General features: G+C 46.0%; 1 protein-coding gene across 4 annotated transcripts in view; it reads left to right on the plus strand.

The window, feature by feature from the left end:
* The first annotated feature begins 355 nt into the window (after positions 1 to 355).
* Positions 356 to 20,348, plus strand: part of lnx1 (ligand of numb-protein X 1) — a 33,271-nt gene continuing 13,278 nt past the window's right edge. For 2 of the 4 annotated variants that reach the window (XM_076726427.1, XM_076726428.1), the window contains exon 1: positions 11,328 to 12,075. In XM_076726427.1, the coding sequence (XP_076582542.1) occupies positions 11,984 to 12,075 (92 nt within the window). In that variant the 5' untranslated portion in view covers positions 11,328 to 11,983. Of the gene's footprint in view, positions 587 to 4,809; positions 5,282 to 11,327; positions 12,076 to 20,348 lie in introns of those variants that run through there. The other 2 variants (XM_076726425.1, XM_076726426.1) reach the window with 2 other exon arrangements.

Here is a 20,348-nt window from a genome sequence, read left to right on the forward strand (position 1 = left end):
AAATCAATCATGTAGCTACATAAAACGTTTTGTGGGTTATAAACTGTTTATTGTGTTATAGGACAGGTCCTGTCACAACTTGTAACCCAAGCTGCTGCTGCCCTTTTCCAAGACATCTCAATATTTTACTACAAAAAAAACATGTTTGCTTAAGGTAACCGTCCATTCTTCCTTTTACCATGTCCACTCGCCTTTATAGGAAATTCCAGCTTCTCCCGAACTCCCAGAGCAGGTTTGGGCAGTTCTCTTGTTTACCTTTTGTGTGGCCCCGCCCCTCTGCTCAGCACTTCCTGATCACCTTGGCCTGTTAGAGGTGAGCAGGTTCTGAGCTCACACAGGAGCAGTACTCCCCGCTTTGGGTTGCAGAATTCCCTCAAGACCGGCAGTGGGATTAAATTTCTCCACTTGAGGACCGACAACCAATCGGCCGACTCTGCCTGGGACAAAGTCCTCTTTACTGTGTCATTTAACTCTCTTTTGCCCCCCACCCTCCACTCTGTGAATGGTTTAATGTTACACCCTCTGCGAGGCTTTACCTGTCCAGGTGGATTACGCTGCTGAAAGTGAACGTCGCTCATGAAGTCATGTAAGTACACTTTCCTCCCTCCGAGGGGATTTTTTGATTAGAAGTTTGGCTGTTTCTTGTCCAAAATGATCGACTTCAGTTGGTACAAACTGTTCCACTGCTTGTTTCTGGTCTGTGTTATTTGCATTGAATTCATTTGCATTGAATCCCTGTATGAGCGCGTTTCCACCTTCCCTTCACATGTAGGAGATAGAGGGTGCCTATAATTACGTTGTATGTGTAGATTACTGTTACCTACGTGTCTGACTGCTAATCTCAGCATCTCAGCTGGTGTTCAGTACAGTCTGTGCTGATCCACTCAGCCATTCTGATATTAGAGACACTTCACAGAGCTTCACATCTGCCTGCAGCTGTTCTCCCAGACTGAGGTGTCAGGTCTGGCTCAGACTCACTGTGGAGATTGCTATGGACTCAGAAATACACAACATAAACACACACACACACACACACACACACACACACACACACACACACACACAAGAGCTTTATGTAGAGGTTATTGAGAGGGTAGGACTTACATTGCTCTGTTGTTCCACATCCCATATGTTCATTCTAAATGGAACGAGATGTGCCAGATTTGGGAAATGCTGAAAACATTAAGTTACATTATGTAATAGTATCTGTGTGACTGAAGCCAGAGACCTCTGAATTAAAATTAAATCAAGACAATAAAGATATTTTTGCTGTTTATGCTGCAGGACCATCGTTACCTTCAGAGATTCCTCCGGTACATGTAGAGATAAGATGGCATGACTCAGGCTGAGATTCGTGGGTGTGTGTGGTTTGGTTATGGAGCAGATGTTTGCAGAAAAAAAAAGTGTCTTGCTGGAATTTTTAGTGTTTCAGAGGCATGTCTGAACACAACAGACTGAGCTGGAGTGTGTGTGTGTGTTGTTAGACTTGACACACACTCGGGGTCCATGATTACAGAGCCGCTCGGAGCACCGGTGCCGATCCAGTCTCAGCCCGCTACGCAGATTTTTTATGATCCGATGATGAAGAGGAATGCTCGTGAGCGACCTGTTGTTCAGCTCTGGGCTGTAATTGTGTGAGTTGTGAGTTTGATCCAGTTTCTCTCTGATATGAATCACAGAGCAGTTTCTGGTCTCGACAACGTGAGGTGACACATGCTATGACTCCAGTGACCCAGTGTGTCTGTGTCACACAAGGAACACAATGAGTTTCAGTGCAGTGCACACATATCAGCACGCTGCAACACATAAAATCAAATCTGCAATGATTAACAAGCTAGTTATGCAAAAGAATGCTGTGCTACATTTCATCCAGCGTGCCATGCGTACATGCAGGCCTTCCACTTTATCTGATTTAGTGTGCCTTTTGCTCAGAGGGTGTGTTTCTCTTGATTGATACGATTTGATTCCACCGGTGCTGCATTAGACGAGTGGATGTGTACATAGCAACATGCTAGCTGAGCGTGGCCAGCGAGAGTGCTGACACGCACACACTTCACCGGGTTGTTTTTCACACTCAATCGTTCAGGAAAGGAGCTGACTCGGCACAGCCTTGTGTCATTATTAACTCGTCAAGTCATCTCAGATCACAGCAAAGTAACCTGAGAGTGAATCAGCGGATTTATTTGCATAAAATGTGCAATGTGTGAGGGAGAAGGTAGAGGTTATCTTAAACAAACAACTCTACCTGCTCTCAGTCGTGGAAAGGGGCAGCCTATTGAGCCAAAGCTGACATGACTTTTGTTCGATACACTTAAACCTCAGAGCTGAATTTACAATCCAAACACGGCTTTGTCTCCACTTTGAGATCAAAAGTGAAATAGAAATGTGGGCTGAATGCAGCTCGCTTGGATTGCAGGTGTAGTTATGAGGATGTCAGTATTGTGTAGTTAAAGTTCAGCCCATCAGCTGTCTGTCTTTGTCACTGCGGAGCAAAGAGCGGCGGGACCTCATGGACCAGGAAGAAACCAGAGAAGACTGATGCTCCTCGGGCACGGGCGTGTCTTTGACTGTGCCCGGCTGTGTGTGAGTGGGTGTGCAGAGGCATGCATGGAGCCAAATGCAGGCCTCTGCATGCAGGTACATGTATTCCTGTGCAGGAAAACTATTGTTATGATGCAATCTTCATTCCAAACTTAGATTATTAAGGCTAATAGGTTTCAGTCAGGCTGTGCGCCGAAGACGTCGTCCATTTTGTTTCAGGCTGAACAGGAGTTCATTCTGATCCCTTCACTTTCTTCTTTTTGTCAGTGCGTAGTCATAGTTTCTCTTTTAACACCAAAGTTACCCAAGAGAGAAAAGAGCAAACTGAAAGAAGATTATGTTATCGTGCTCAGATCAGGAGCTGGAGAAAAAAATCAAACCACCTTCATTTTTCATTTTCTTTTATTTTGAGTCACTTTTTTTTTTTACATTTTCAACCGCTTTGCTCTCTCTCTCTCTCTCTCTCTCTCTCTCTCTCTCTCTCTCTCGCTTTTTCCTGTGCAGTGATGAAAGTGCTCTGCTGCGTATATCAGGCCAGGCCTCAGTCGCAGCAGGTGCCACAGCGTGTGATGAATCAGCCATGTTACCGCAAGCTCTCAGTGGGAAAGTTCATCTTTGTTAAGTCCGCTCAGCCTCTTCTTATTAGCCTTACCCCTCCCAGACACGCCGAAGACACGGAGCTTTTATGGCTGTCACAGGCTGCGCCAACTTCATTCTGCTGATGTAAAACGCAGTGAAGACGGCCTCTTTGTTTTGACTTTGCGTCACCTTGTGTTTGTAATGTTTTCAAGGTTTCCATTAATTAACATATGTGGTTTGTCAGGGTTTTTTGTTTGTCTGTTGTCTGTCTGCACGCTGCCGTACTGATAAGTGCATAACGGTGAATAACAACTTGCTCAAAGGATTTTATGTACTTGTACATCATATTTGTCAGCATTAGCATACTGGGTTGCACATCAAAGTCTATTTAAACGATTTAGCACAAGAGGATGGGAACGTGTCCACCAAAACCAGCACTGTGTTGCAGACTCCAAACACAAGTTTTGTCGCTGTTGTTTTTTTTGTTTTTTTGTTTTTTTTAACAAGATCTAGTGTCTCATTAAGCAGCCGAGACCCAATGGTGGGTCCAGAAATAAAGCGAGTGGAGCGCCAATAAGATGGCTGTTGCCAAGGTGGCGTGTGTCTGACTGAGCCCATCTGTTAGCGTCCATGTGCTCGAGGATCCTGCTTGTTTTGGACATGACGTGTTCGCTGGCACGCTTGCAACACGGAGCACAATACAAATCTGTGTGGCAGCACAAAAAAAAGAAAAAACCTTGCACAGTGGATTAACAGCAATGTGTGTTTGTCATGCAGTGCAGCGAGTGAGCGCTGGAGACTTATCTGTGCCTATCTGTCTCTACACTTGCTGCTGAGATGAGTAGTATTGATGTCGCTGCATCCAGAGAAGAAATCTCAGTAGTTCGATATCACTTCTCTGTGGCGGCGGAGGAAATCAAGCAAACTGAGAAAAGGACAGTCTGTGGGACTGTCGCACGCATCAGGTGCTGCTGTTGTTCATGTGTGGGTGAAGGATGAGGCCATCGTCTGCTCCGGCAACACAGCTTATGAATATTTTTACACACAGTTTACATGATATGACAACAGGGACTGATGTCTGCGTTTCTTCAGTGCCGGAAAGGAACTGTAATTAAGCACAGTACTTGAGTCAGTGTTAGTTTGAGGTACTTGTACTGTGCTGGAGTATTTTAATTCGATGCTACTTAATACTTCTTCTCTGCTCCATTTCTGACATAAATATTGGAGTTTTCGCTCCATTACATTTATCTGCGTGATCACGTGTTAGATTCAGAATTTAAATACAAAACATGCACAACCAGTACTTTTACTTTACTAATACTTTATGTACATTTTGCTTGTATGGGACGCTGTTGTATTTGTGCTTTTGCTTCAGTAAAGGATTTGTGTACTTCACAACAAAACTCAGCTCTAAAATCAAGGAAAAATAGTAAAATCTGGGTACTATTACTTAACAATTTCCAAATTCCAGCAGAACGCAAGATTTTTAAAACAAAAAAAGAAATCCTTTCTCAAAGAACCCACAGTTATCTTAAAAGCAATGCAGCCACACTAAAAAGACATTTTGACTTCACAGAGTTGCCTTGTCATTGTCAATGTTGATCAGTTTTAAAATTCTGGAAATTCTCCTTTCTGCAGTGATCTTCTCCTGCTGCATTCCTCACACTGTATTCCTTCTCCCCCCCACAGGTCTCTGCCTCTAATGGCCTCCTCACCGGATTAAACAGACTTCCCGAGGCCTGCCCGCGGCGATGGCCGAAGCGTCGGCTCCGCCTCTGTCCCCCTCAGACTATGGCCTGCTGTGCCCGCCTCCTGACCTGTGTGCTTCATGTGGCCACAGTCACCAGCTGGAGGAGAACCACGAGTACCTTTACAAAGACGAGGTGGACGACGACCTGGTCTGCCACATCTGTCTGCAGGCGCTCATCAGGCCCCTGGACACGCCCTGCGGACACACATACTGCCAGGAGTGTCTCACCAGCTTCCTGCTGGAGAGCGACTTCTGCCCCGTGTGCCGCTCGCCGCTCATGCTGCAGAGCTGCAGGAAGCCCAGCCTGCTGGTGCACAAGCTGCTGGACAAGCTGACCGTGGCTTGCCCCTTCACTGACCATTGCACTGAAATACTGCCCCGCGGTGAACTGGAAGACCACATCAAGAGCAGGTAGGATGGAGGACGCACAGTTCAGCGTATCCCTGCACTCGTGTTTTTGTATCTGGAAGCGTTTGCAGGCATATTACTGAGTATTTCATATCAAAGAAACTGAGATATAATCAGTGTGATTATTAAACATGTAAGAAAGTACTTGGGCAGTTTCCTCTCTCTCCTGTTTACCCTTGCGTTCTGGCTTCATTGACCCGCCATAAACACACACTCTCGGTTTCCCACCCCCCTCTGCCCGCCGTCATTAACCCACGGCTCCATTTCCAAAGAGCTCTTCCTCCATCTGGGCTTTCATCTAAACTAGGCCCAGCTCCTCTGTTTATATATCATTAAAAGACAGTACTTTGGTTTCTCTCGGTCTGGGTGTGTTTTCATTAACGCTCATTAATGCTCCCCTAGCCCAAAGGCCTCTGGGATAATTAGTGCATCTCGCCACACATCACACACAAGCCGCACAGTGTTTTCTATTCATTTGCACTTTATAAAACCTCAAGTTGCATAAAACGCTATAAACTCTCAAGAAGTTGCGTCCTGCTTTCTGCCCCTTCTCTCTGATTTCCCCTCCACCCACCGCCTACACATCCACCCTCCTATTTCCGCTCTTTCTTCTCTTTTTACACCTTCTTTTCCACTCCAGCCATCCCTTTGTCTTTCCCCCCCACATACATCCATTGTCTCCCAGTCTTTTCCTTCATGTAGTGTGAATTTCATAATGAGGTGTGGAGCACTGAGGCCGACTCCCAGAAGGATTCAGCTGCTCTCCCATAGTTAGAAGGTGTTATCTGTGAAGGTGAGAGGCCACGTCCAGAGGGACGACTTTACACATTGTGAGTGAGGATGTTTCATTGATTTCATCCATTTCAGCATTTCTCTTCTGTTCACTTTACTGTGGTCCAGTGATTGTGTCATCCCCTGAACAGTTTTTGTTGAAGATTGCTGTTTTTTGTTGAGCTTTAATATATGCAGATGGATGAGAAACTCAAAGAAAAACCAGCAAAGTATCTTAGAGCCGCAGTTGCCAATTTGAACATACATGATGCAGAACCTTCCGCCTCTCTCTGCTGCCTCGTATCACTCCGCTGAGGCCATCCCACCAAACGATGCACCAAACAAACTTAGCTGGTTTGGTTAGATGTCAACATTGCTCAGGTGACTTGTTTACACTTAGAAGGTCGAGCAAACTCTGCATCGCCCTTCAGCCGCTTACATTCCTGCTGTTCTCACCATTATGAATATGCCTCTCCAATGTTGACCCTCATCTGATCTTCTTTGTTTTTAGCACTTTCTCCTCCGGGATCCTCCTTGTTTTGGCTTGTTTTGGACTCTTGTGTATGCAAAGGATGCATCCATAGCTCTTGACACAACTTCTGCGTGCTCGCTGCTCAATTGCTCAATTAAATATTGTTTGTGGCATACAATGATCAAAATGAGTTATTTTAACCAAAATTATGATGAAATATGATTGTCTGCTGCAGCTTCAATACGATGCTGGTTGAGTCAACAAAAGAGCTTTGATACATATTGGAAAAATCTCTACAAGTCATTCAAGTTAAAGCGAGAGTAGAATATGTATTTTAGAAGCATTTTTGTTATATTTATTGAAATTCTGTTTACATCCCGACAGCAATCAATACATGAAATGCTCTGACAAAAAGAAGAAAAGAATCTCTGAGGCTGTTGCAGGCCTCTAATAAGCACATCCAATCACTGCTTCCCATTTTCCCACCGAAAACCAACATTGGTTTCTTTTAACAATGGTTACAAACATCCCTTAAAAGTGAGCAAGTGGTTATTATTTCATCCATGACCCCAAAGATCTCATAGCCGTGACAGAATAATACCAAAGCGTGATCTTCCCTTCAGCTTACCACCTTGGCACAGATGGAGCGTCACATTCAAAAACGGTTGTATGTGTCATTCAGCGGGAGTAACAAACAATGAATCTCATCATTTAAGATGAAGATTTGTTAGGTAATGATGAAGCATACTGAACCACTCAGCGTGTGGAAGCACCTTTAATTTGTCACCTGTTGAAACAGTATTTTAAAGTTAATGGACGGCCTGTGATGTGTTCGATGTGCCTCTTAATACACGACAGGAGGACGTAACTGGGCTGTGCTTCATAAGGTTTTTCAAACTTTAATATACTGGAGGCTCAAAATCATGGGAATGAAGCCAATAAGGTCAAAGTCCATCTCCTCTACATCCAGACATTGATGTGTGTTTCTAGACCTGGGTCTCACAAGCATATCTTTCTTTGGGTGTTTTGGGGGCCATGATGGCAGAATACACAGTCTCTGACAGTTCCCCAGAATCTGGCTCTGGGTCAGGACTCGTAATGACCGAGACAGCCATGCCATCTGGTCAGAGCTCATTTCATACTCATCTAATCATTCATGACCTTTATTGGCCTTTGCTTGGAGAAATTGTCATTCTGGACACAACCAGCACAGTCAAGAGTGAAATCTTAATCATTTGAGCCGCGGTATCTCCTGCTGGTTTTGTGCTTTCACCTGTAAGGGCTTGCACTGAGCTCAGCCAGAGAGGGCCTCCTCACCTGTGCAGGTTTTTTCTTGTTCTCAGCTACATGCAGGCACATGTGCTGCTGGTAGTGCTTCATAAACAGGTTTTTCTCTGCCTTGAATGCCTCCCGCTCTCATATTTTTTGTATTAGTCAAGTTAATTTACCCAGAGCTCCATGTGTATGTTTTACTGATGATCTGCCTTGAGCATATTGGTGGTTCTTTTTCTTTTCTCCTTGTTTTTGGGAAATTGTACTTGTTTTCAAGTACACTTTCAAAGCCCACAGAGGATTCTTCAAAGCTTGTGTGAATACTTGGAGAGGAAGAATTAAGAACTCCTGGTGGTTTCTAGAATTTTATACTGTGTTTAAATGTGCCAGTTAGTTTTGTGTGTGACCTCGCTGTTTGTGTGAGAGAGAAAGACATAAAGCCGCCTGATAGCTGAAGCCAGCCAAGGTTGAAGGTGGGTAAGCTAACCTGTAGAACCATGATGCACAACCTCCAGTTATTTCTCTCAGTCCACCAGCTTCTGCAGGAGTGAGGCGTGTGCTGCAGCTGTCCTCTCTCCTTAAACAGGGTCGTGTGTCTGTCTGCTTTTTAAAAGGCAAGGTTGTGTCTCACCTCCTTTAACAAAACATGCCTGATCTTAGGACTATGGAAGCACTGATAAGCCTTTTGACATTGTTCATTGCTTCTTCGTCTATAGCAGCAATTTTCCTACTTTTGGGGCCACAGGCACACCAAAGTGCGTCGAGGCGTATTTGTATTTATATGGAGAAAAATAGCCTCTACAGCACAGGTTATTGTCACTTTTAGCTCTTTTTATTTACTGATTCTGAATAAAATTTGTCAAAGAGCTGTATTACTCATGAAATATTTCCTCACCAAATAATTCAAGGGTTCATTTTAAACTTTGTGAAAGTACATCCAGGCAGCGGCACAGAGAGAGCACCAGAGAGGTCACAAAGTTAAAATGAGGTAATGGAACTGAAAAGAGGGAGAGACTGACACACTGTGTGTGTGTGTGTGTGTGTGTGTGTGTGTGTGTGTGTGTGTGTGTGTGTGTGTGGGGCCATGTATTAGTCATTTCGTGGGGACATAATTCTTTGCACAGTCACATTGTGGGGACTCGCCTTCCTTATGGGAACAAATTGCAAGTCCCCGTAATGTAAATCATTAAATTTTAGGGTGAAGGCTTGGATCAAGGTTAGTGTAAGAGTTAGAAGTCTACAGGGTTAGGGTTGGGGGTTAAGTCAAAACTTAATGTCCCCAAAAATAATGGAAACATGACTGTGTGTGTGTGTGTGTGTGTGTGTGTGTTTGTGTGTGTGTGTGTGTGTGTGTGTGTGTGTGTGCGTGTCCACGCAGTCCACTTGGTAAAGAGTCTGTTTTGTTTTACCCACAACCCAAAAACATTTGAGTTCCAACCTACAAACACAAAACCAGCTCAAAAATCCCCACAAAGTTCGGCCAAGAGCAGAAACTCCTGGAGAAGCTCTGACTCTGAAACACATCCGCCAGGTCATTCCTGCTCCTGACGCTCCAGAGACAGGTTTTTGTTTTACCACCAGTTGTGTAGTGTAATAATAATGTATGGTTGGAAGAATCCCACAGCACACCTGGACTTGCCTCGAAGCAGACAGCAAACAGGCAGCTCATCCCTCAACTCGGTAACATTTTAGCTGACGTCCATCCCATGGTAGTCGAAGACAGAGGCACTGTACGACCACCTTACCCATTTAAGATGTGACAGGTTGTGTTGCCACATCATTAATCTCCACAAAGCTCGAAGAACAAAGAATAGACCCCTGTAGCATACTGCTCTTTCACTGGATATCTCATATCCATATCATTAATCAATATAACATGAATGCACTGTATGCACAGATAGGCCCCTTGGTTTATACTTATAACACCTGTCTTGCCAGGTTGTCTTTATAAGGCAAAACTCCAAGCACAAAAATATATTATAAAATACCCACTTTGACTTCACATCACTATGAGGGATTGGCTGCTGTGAGTGGGCAATGAAAACCAATAATGGGGTGAGTGTGTGTGTGTGTGTGTGTGTGTGTGTGTGTGTGTGTGTGTGTGTGTGTCTGTGCGCGTGTTATGACGGTGTCTTTGTGAGTGTGAGCTAATGTGCTGGTGTATGAAACGACTCCTGTGGGGCAGACTGCTTTCTGTTCACAAACTGCATCCTGTCACAATCCAATTACATTTCCATTTCCTGCGTGCCCCGTGGTCCTGTTGCTGTGCGTAGCGTTCAAATACCGCAGGATAACTTGTGCCACAGTATGCACGCATGCATGCATTGACACACACAAACACACGCAGATGAATTCAGTCTGGAGCCACACTACCTCCATCCATGAAATATTTATTCAGACAGGGTATTTACACCAGTTAAGTGTCTTTCTCGAGGGTAGCAGACAGCTCAGCGCTATGAAAATTGGATAAGAGTGGGAAAAAAGGTGGAAAGAGTAAAAACGAGGAAAGGAAAGGAAGAAGGCGAAGGAAAAGGAAACGAAGGAGGTAAAGGCCTGGAAAAGGAGAACATAAAATTTAGGCTTTATAGATAAAATTGTCATGACTCTACTTAGAATAAAATAGCCAAATCAATAACTCCAGAAAGGGATTGAGGGAGCTTTTTGACAGGATGGGATGAAAACAGATTATAAATGCTGCAGTAGTTCACATTCAAAGCTCTCTTGCTGCCATCTCTCCCTCCTGCTATGTGTTTACAACAGAAGAAGACTGAGCGAGAACAGTGGAGAGATGAAGGAAAGGCATGATAGAGGAGAGAAATACACACCTCAAACAGCCTCAAAATGTTATCTCACTGCAGGCAACACGCAACACAGTCCATCAACACACACCTCTCCTCCACTGACTTCAGAACAGGTGCTGATGACAGACAGGGTTGTTATTATGTATTACCTGCTCTCCTGCTTTGTCTTCCTCTTTGTATATTGTGAAACTGAGTGATTGTGTGAATGACTGACTGACTGGATGAATGATTGCACAGTGGTTCTCTGAAGATTTATTCCAAATCTTCTTATTTTCTGCCCCTGCCTTTCTCTTTCATGTCACTCAGTAACAAGCTTCCATCGCTGCAGAGAATATTAATTTGCCGGTGTGTTTTGGTCATGCTCTGCCTTTTTTCTTTTTTTCCACACATGTAGGCAGATTCTTTTGAGCGATCAGACCAATCTGCTGCACAGGGAGCAGTCCATCGCTGGAGAGGAGGGGTGAGGCTTTGGAGGAAACACACTCCCTCCCTTCCTCCCCTCTATCCTCCCCTTCAGGGACTAACATATGTGTAGCCGGGGTGGGGGGGTGGGGGGTGAATGCAGAGGCTGTGCGTGTATGTACGTCTGAGTGTGTGCATGTGTGAAGAGGCCAGAGCCAATCAAAGCAGCACCAGGTACCTCCCCCCCCAGTCCTGCCTTTGTTTGGTCTGCTCCATTTCCCCCCCCTCAGTGGTTTCTGCTGCAGTATAAGTCACAGCCTGCGCTGTTCTCTCTGACACACACACACGCGCGCACACGCACACACCGAGGGAGACAGACATGCACACACACGCATACGAGCGCAAATCCTCTTACAACTCGCCAGTGCCCAGAGCAGATTAAGGGGCCGCGCATCTCAAATTGTATTCCAAATGTGCCACCTTTGCATGGGTCTCCTTCCGCTTCTTCTTGCACTTTCTCCTCTTCCTCTTGTGCCACAACGGGACTTCTCCTCTGCACCTGCTTCTGCCGCTGCTTCTTCTTCCTCCTCCTCCTCCTCCTCCTCCACCACTCCGTCTTCAACCTCTGGCAACCAGCCCGTTTGCCTCTGCAGCTGAGATGACCAGGCAGCCAGCCTGAGGCAGAGGAAGAAGCTGCCCAGCTCCCGCTGACAGAGAGGTAGAGAGAGGGGGAAGAAGCAGAGGGGGACAGATAGAGGCTGAAAAGGTGGCAAGTGGAGGATTCATTCTGATCTGAGAGTGCCTCTGGATAAGGAAGGTAGGCGAGGAGTGGGGGGAGGTGGTGGCGGGGGTCAGCACGGCCAGGTCCGGAGAATTGGAGGTGGAGGAGGAGGAGGGGGAGGAGGGGGGAATAGAAGAGGAGAGCGCTTCAGTGCAGAGAGGAGAAAAAGAGGGGGGAAAGCGAGGAAAAGGAGCCGAGCGTTGAGCATGAAGGCTCTGTTGCTGCTGGTCCTGCCCTGGCTCAGCCCGGCCAACTACACAGACAATTTGGGCAACCTGCACATCCTCTATTCTGAGCTGTGAGTACGACACTCAGCCTCCTCCTGCATCCAGCATCACCCCATCGCTCCCCTCCATCAACAGCCCATGCAGCTGCTCATGTGTTATTGTGCCTGTCTGTCACTTCTTTTGTGTGTGTGTTCAGTGCTCTCATGCACATTTGTGTGTAATTTCTACTGTCTGCATCACTTTGAGAGTTCAGGTGTGCCTCTTCAGGTGTGAGGATGGTCATAGAATGGCTTTCTAATACTCTGGTCACTGGTTGCTGTTGCACCGGGATGCTTTGTGCTGTCCAGGACAGTTTGGATGCTCCAGCACTGCAGCATGGTATCGCTCCCTCTCTCTCTTCGGTGGCATGTGTGAGTGTGTCTGTGACTATTGATTCAAGCAAAATGTCAGCATGCGTTTGCTCACAGTTGTAGGCTGTATACACCGTTTGTGCGTGCGAGTCCCGCTAAGCATGTGGACGGTTGTAACTACGGTGTGTTTGTTTGTGGAATAGACTTTCACCTCAGCATTAAAAATTCATAGCCGGTTACTCTCGCTGCTCTCACATCTGTTCTACATAGAGCATAATCTTTATTGTATTTAACCTAAACAAAATCGCCGTAACACGTAATGTAAGAAACACACCTGTTGGTGCACAGACTTTCTTTTTAATTAATTTTATATCAGTCGTTACATCACCGTAAACACACAGATGGTCAGCACGGTGTTGCTGAATTTTGACACCATAGAAATAAACCTCTTATGCAGTGTGTCAATATTGGAGCTGCAGCTAAAGATTGCTTCATTATGGACTTATCTTCTGACAATTATGGCAATTAATATAAATTGTTTAGTTAGAAAGATATTGAAAATCGTGAGGAAAGCCTATTAGAGTTTCACAGAGCTGAAGGCGACATCTTTATGTGGCTTGTTTTGCTCGACTAACAGCCCAAAACCCAAATACAGGCAGTTTACAGTGATATGAAACAGAGAAAGAGAGACATTTTAGAAGCTTGAACCAGCGAATGTTTGGCATTTTTGCTTGAAAAAACAATAAACAATTAGATCTCTAAATTGTCAAGTTCTTGAAGAATTGACTTATCGCTTCAGCAGAATTCAGCGACACAGCAGGGAGAATATTAGCCCAGTCAGAACAGGACAGACGTCTATGAACTGTGTTTCCTGCTCTGCGTTAGCCCCCAGGCTCTCTTTGTGTGGGAGTCAATGTTGGCTATATTCAGCAGCTCCGTGTGAAGCCAGGGCTCTCTGATCCCCAAGCTGGGCTACCGCTCCTCTCTCCAGCCTGACGGAAATGTCCCATTATACTGCATGAATACATGGAACAATGGAGCGCCTCGCAAATCCCCTCATTTCATTGTATGCTCTCTCCACTGAGTGGGGCTTTAGCTCCTGCAGACACCACGAGCCCGTATTGGATGGCAACGGATGCCAAAGAGGAGAGGAGAGAGAGGGAAGGACAATGTGGGCAGATGGGTTGGAGAGGTAGCAGAGATGAAATCCTTACATTTGATTACATACAGCAAAGACTGGGCGGAGGAGAAGGATGCGATAAGAATGTCAATGAAGTGGATGAGTGGATCAGGAAAGCACAGCAGAAAGGGGAGAGGGGAGATGAAAGGAGACAGGAGGGTCTAAGGTCAGTTCATGTGCCTGCCTCCCATCTGGCCATACATACGGCTGCCATGGCGATGGTATGTGGGTCATTTCAACGAGGGGTTGTTTGTAAATACAATAATCAGATTTCCCTCTTTGCCCACCAAATGAGACGTATTGACCGTCAGACAGAGTGTGTGTGTGTGTGTGTGTGTGTGTGTGTGTGTGTGTGTGTGTGTGTGTTTCTGAGCCTGTGACAGTGAGGTTTTTGCTGATCATGACATGACAGAGAGAGAAAGCAGGAGCAGACAAACGCGGACGTGGTGTTTTTCTGCCTGGCTAGAGAGCACCGGCGCACCATTTGTCTTTATCCATACTGTTGACAGGAGCAGCCTCCAGCTCCCCCCATGTGACCACCGTTTCTGCCCGCTCCCTTCCTCCACCCGTCTTTCTTTTCTCTTTTTTTTTTTTCAATTGACATGATCACCACAGTCACCGCAATCAGTCTTACACATAAAGACGCACTCACAGGCTTGTACGCCTGGGCTCCACACAGGGTGGAGATGGAGCTAACTGGATGGAGCTAAGGAGAAGGAGCTAACAATGGGGGGAGAGGGAGTGTTTCTCTGTGACGAATGCTTGATATGGTCACTGCCATTTGTCAGCACCAGCCAATAAAAAGGCAGCAGTGGAGCACCTAGATTGCGATTTTTTACTTCCTAACATGCACACGCACATCCAGCATTAGACCTTGTGTGTTCCCTCCCCCAGCCCACATGGCCTCCCCTGATAATCACAGTGCAGTGCTGTAGAGCATTAATGATTAATCTATGCTCATTTCAGGGCCTGCGCTGAGATGTCTTAAACACTATGATTAGCTTAGCTTCCTTCCTTTCAGCCCTCATCTAGGGGGTGTTTGATCAGCGAGAGCCGCGCGCACTCCCAGTGTTCCGGACGTCTTCAGCATGGACGCGTTCTAACAGGATTAGCCACCCGGCCGCCCCGCACTCGCTAGATCCGAACAATACGAGTCATTTGTTTATGCCGGGTCCATCCTGAGTCTAAGGCAGCACACCACGCCATGCCCTCTTTGGCTTTGTGACCGCTTCGAGTGTGGGGCAGGCTTCACTAATTAGACTTTTGTTTGGATTAAATATTAATCCCTGATCTGTAGTGAGGCAGCTCTCCCTGTCTCATTGTATCTGGCAGGCCAGAAATACAGGGAAGGCCAGAGGGAGAGTGTCTGGGAGATAAAAATCATACTAACAGCCTCCTGCCCTCCTGAACAACTTGCACGGCTCTCTAAAAGGAGATAACAGTAAATCAGCTTAATTATTTCTTTGCATGAGATTTACAGTATGGAGCACATTCAGTGAATCTGTCATGGGAGTATTTATATGCATGGGTAGACAAAGTCTACAAGCTGCAGCAGTGTTCAGCAGTGTGCGCCGCACACACAATCAGACATGAGAGGAAACATGGGGCAAGGACACATGTAGAGGACACGGCGAATTTGTTCACAAACAAATATACAAACGCATAAATCTCACATTACATAAAACAAACACGCATGAAAATACACACACCGAAAAAACACACGTTTGACCATGTATAATTGAAGCGCGCACAATGCATGTGTGAATACACAGTCACAGAAGAACACATGAATTATGCATGTATTCATTTATTCATGAAGAGAAATGAGTAGCAGGTCAACTTGTTTACTTTAGCAGAGCCTTCCTGTCAGATGTGTCTCTGTTCAAGCAGAAATGCGGCACGCCAGCAAGGTGAACAGGTATTAGTGTCAGCATGCAGAGAGGGTTTAACGACGAGATTGAGTTTGGTGTTTCAGAGGAGAAGCGTTTCACTAAACCTAAATGCACGCTATTTGTTTTCCGCAATGCAGTGCACTTTCATATCTGTGCTGAATCATTTACATCAAGCGCCCTACTTTCCTCGCCGTTTCACTGAAGTTGTGAAAATAGGTGTCTGTTAACCTTTGCCTCTGGCTGGCTCGCAGTCTGGCTGGTGTTTAGGGTCTTTGAGGCTTGACGTGTTTAACATGGGATATTTCCATGTCTGCAGCCGGCTGATCTGTAAGAAGGGTTCCATGTGAGCGGCCTGCAGAGCGGAGAGCCAGCGGAGTGTAACAGACAGCAGAGAGGAGAGCAGCGTAGAGTTAATCTCTCACGTGAACGGCGCCCCACTGAGTGCCAGGGCTTTGGGCTGGGCCGATCAGCGCTGGCCGTGTTTCAGGCAGTTGTACAGTGGCACGTGGAGGTAGAGAAAACAGGACACTGCCAAGGGCTACTGTGGCATGAAGTGAGAAATATAGGCTAAAAGGTGCCAAGAGCAATGTGGGACAGCGGCCTGGTGGGAATTCTCTGCTATCATGTCCTGTAGCGTGGAGGGAATTACAGTTAGACTTCACAAGAGAGAGAGGTGTACACTTAGTATTTCAGCTACTGTTGAGGTGGACATATGTGAGGTGTATTTGTAAGCTGGGATCCATCTCAGTTAGAGAGCAGAGAATAAATCAGCTCCACTGCATCCTGTGCTCTTCTTCTTCTCTGCTGACAAAAAGAGTGAGATTGACCTCTCGGTCGAAACCAGATACTGACGCAATAAATGCTGCATAAATGTCCTTCCAGCCTGATCATGAGGTCAGGGCTCAACTGATGATACATATTGATTGGCTGAAAAAGCATGACTGGGGAGTTTGGGTAACAGGCTGACACGACGCTGGCCGGGGGAGGCCTCTGCAAACACGCCAAACCTGCCGAGCCGCCGCTCGCTGGCACAGGAGCGCGGTGGAAAGTTCAGACACAAAGACGGGACGGGATTTATGAGGCGTGTGGGCTGTTGCATTCACTTTTGGTTTTTGTGTGCATCATCTTCGAGGGCTGTTAGAAGTCACACCCAACGCAAACCTCATCTCCTACTTGGATTTAGCAGATCAGTCTTTGGAAACAAGCGTCGCCAGAATTTCCTCCCACAGCAGCGACTGTCCCCTCTAGCTGTGGTCTCGGCCCCTCCTCGCGCAGCAGATGGGATTACCCCTCACAGCAGGCGGATCCAATCAACACACCAGCGCACCCTCTGATTAACACTCCTCTAGTTCATCATTAACTGGATTACTCTGTCTGTCTTTGTCTCTCTCTCTCTGATCTCTCTCTCTATGTCTCTATCTATCATTCTGTCTATCCCCTCCAATCAAACTTACTTTATAGGTCTGGCAAGTGACCCGAGTTTGCGATAAAAGAGTAATTGATGTACTAATCTAATCAAGGAAGAATGTTCAATTTCAGCATTTATCAAAATTCAATGAATGACCAGCACGCCTCTCGATAGTTCTTGTTTAGCTACCTGGTGTGTGTGTGTCCGTGCATGTGTGTGTGTTACAGCCACAGGTGCTTCGCCAGAGTGCTGTATTTTTTTTTTCCCGCTCAGCCGGGTCTCAAGCGAGGCGGTCCTTGGTGAGTCTTAGCCAACAGCTGTTGTGGACAGACAGTTTTCTCTCAGGAGTCCCGTCCCTGAATCAGCTTGAGTGGATGTTGAGTAAAGCAGAAATCCTCAATAACGCCAAATTCATTGTAGAGCTGGTTTTCTGACCATCGTTTGCCTTCATTAAGAGAGAGATGGTAACATTGGTAATGAAGGGATAGCATGCATCCCTGGCTGTTGAATTTTTTGGTACAATTTGTTTGTTCTGTGCCTGCAGGCGTTTGGTTAAAGAAAGTGAAAATGGTCTTTTTTAGCCCGATGATGTTCCTGAGCTCCAAACCGATCACATCAGTAGAACTAAGAAGAAGCTGAGTATTGCTCCAGCAGCACCTGTGCACTCCCATATTCATTAGTGCTCCAAGAATAAACTCTGCTGTCACTTTTAAGATTCTCTCACATTCTCTGTTACACGAGGAAACCTCCCATATATCACACGCACACCTTTGTCGTATTCCAGATATTCTTCTGTGAGAAAAACCTGCAGGCTACCTCCAGGCTCACGGCGCAACCAGAGACTCTCTCCTGTCTCTCGGGTTCTTACGCATCACGTGTCGCTGGCTTTTTTTCAAGAGCATCACAGAGTCGGCTGCCGGAGTCAGAACTCGTCAAGAGCGACTGCCTGCTGCTGCTTTCAGATTAATAAGGAAGACAAGAAAGAGCTCAGCTGAGCAAAGTTAGTCCAACTCGTGTGTCATGCGCAGGTCAGCCAGCTGTACCCCCACAAATGAGTTTATGAAGAAACAATGCTTTCGTCCAAAGCATTTGCATGAATGCACACTGGCAGCAGTTGAAAATATGCACTGAGACACATCCCAGTTTCTGCATCTGACTGCCTGACCTGGAATTGTCACCTCAGCAGAGGTAATTTGCCTTGTACGCAAAGTGTGGCCCAACACGATTGTCCGTGGCAGTCAGGGAGCGGAGAGAGTATTTGGGTTAGGAAGGATAATCCACTCACCCCTAAAGAGGATTGGAGAATCTCACAGGCTTTGATGAGTTGTGAGCTGGTGTTTATTTCACATCACAAGAACGGGGATGTGTGTGTCACAGCCAGGGCCGCTTCAGCACGACCACCGAACGCATCATGGCTAATTGTCACGGAGCTGGAGAGAGTGGAGGTAAAAAGGGAGTCAGAGGATAAGGGAGGAGGGACAGATGAGTACTGATGATGTTTTGGTGTCTTGGCTTCTTATCTCGCCACAGATCCCGAGCTTTAGAGAGATGATGTGATAACTGAGGCTGTGCTGACCGAGACATGGATACTGCAGCGCTAATGAGCGTCCTCAAAGCTCGCTCATCATTCCCCTGAAAAATGACGCTTTATGAGAAAAGGCTAGCTTTGCGTGAGCACTCAGTTCCATTACTATACACATAATGGATGTTTGTTTAAGAGAGAAAGAAAAGAGGAAAGAAAATAATGAGGGCAAGGGTTTATACGTGGACACCTTTGCAGGCATACCTCGACGCACCGCACCTCTCCAGGCTTAATTGGCTCGCTTACCTTGGCTCTGAAACTCCCGGACCACCCTGATGAGAGATACAAGGGGCTTCTGTCATGCGTCCATGCCTTTAACCTCACAGACCATGGCCTTAACATTCAAACTCTAAGCAGCCGAGATATGGCTACACCTTCAAGGCAACTCTTATGCCCTGGAGGGAGGAGATTTTAATTAGCAGGGGACGAGGCCTTTAATAAACCAGCGGCACTCCAAATAATGTGTGTGCTGCTGAGTCTCAGAGACTCCGTGACGTCTCTGGACCCGTGTGTGACAGCTCTAAATATATTTTTCTTTGGGGTTTATCCTCTGTGTCTGAGCTCTAAGATCACGCCATATGCTCTGGAAATTAACCCCTTAAGAGCGTCCTTACTCAGATTGTGCTGGTTGTGTGCATTCATTAATACTTGGACAGGCGTCTTGCTAAGATTTGGGTGGTCTGTAAGATTTATGTAACAGTATTCATCGGTATTCGCCCGTTTCCACTGACTGACTGTGGTTTTCCATTTTCCACTCCCCATGCAGAAACAGGGGAATGTTGTCTAAGGCTTCAACTCCATATCGTCAGGTGTGTGTGTGTGTGTGTGTGTGTGTGTGTGTGTGTGTGTGTGTAAATAAAAAGGAGGCAAATGTTCAGTGAAGCATATATAGTCAGTGCTGCTACAGGAGGATTTGGTAGGGAGTGATGCTGCCTTCAGGTGGAAGTTGTGAGCGTGTAGTTATGATGTACCATCTAGTGAAAAATGAATCTCCATGGCCTTCACCGCCTCTGAAAACATTAGCAAATGCATCACAATTCAGAGCTTTCAGAAAATTTCTACATCCAAGGTCGTGAATACCACAAGAGGGGGGCCTTATGTGGGCTCCTCTTGTGAACACGGTGAACAACCCTATTTGTATATATGTAGATGAAGGTTTTAACACCAGCTGGGAGAAATTAAAGTTAATGACATTGTTACACAGGAATGGTCACAGCAGCTCCAGGTTTTGTAACAGAAAGGATGTGTGATGCTTTTTAGTGAGTTTTTCTATCTGTAAGTTTTAGTTGGAGAGTTAGCTGTACTTCAGCACAGCGGTGGTTTGAGCCCAATGCTAACGTCAGCATGCTAACATGATTACAGTGCTAATGTAGTGATAATCAGGGTGTGTGTTTACTATGTTCTCCATCCAAATTTAGCACGTTAGCATGCTAATAAGATAAGACTTTATTGATCCCACACCGGGGAAATTCAGTCATTACGGGCAGCAGGTTTGCCAATTAGCACTAATTTGTGATATAAAACAACTGTAGCTCAAACATGAGAAGAGTTGCACATACACCAAAGTGTGCAGGAGCCCGACATGTACACATTTGTCCATCGTTGCTTAGGCACACAGGCATTTGTTTGAGTAGCCACCATTTTTACAGTTCCTTTTCTGTAGACAGTTATGTGAGGACCAGTAATGTTTTCAGGCAGCATACGGCTTTAATTCTTCTAATTGATAGTGAGTGACACGAGGAAAGCCTCTGCCCCCTCAAGGCTGCAGCGCTGCCCTCTCCTCTGCTGTTGATTGAAATATTGCTCTATTCAACCACTTCACTCAGTTAAGTGGTACGTTGCTGCATAGACATGCTTGATAGCATTTACGACTGTAACTGAATGAACAAGAGTAACTCACATGGTGCCGTCCACACCCAGGTACACAGACAC

This window comes from Chaetodon auriga, chromosome 3 (assembly GCF_051107435.1).
Source record: "Chaetodon auriga isolate fChaAug3 chromosome 3, fChaAug3.hap1, whole genome shotgun sequence".
NCBI classification, from domain to species: Eukaryota; Metazoa; Chordata; class Actinopteri; order Chaetodontiformes; family Chaetodontidae; genus Chaetodon; species Chaetodon auriga.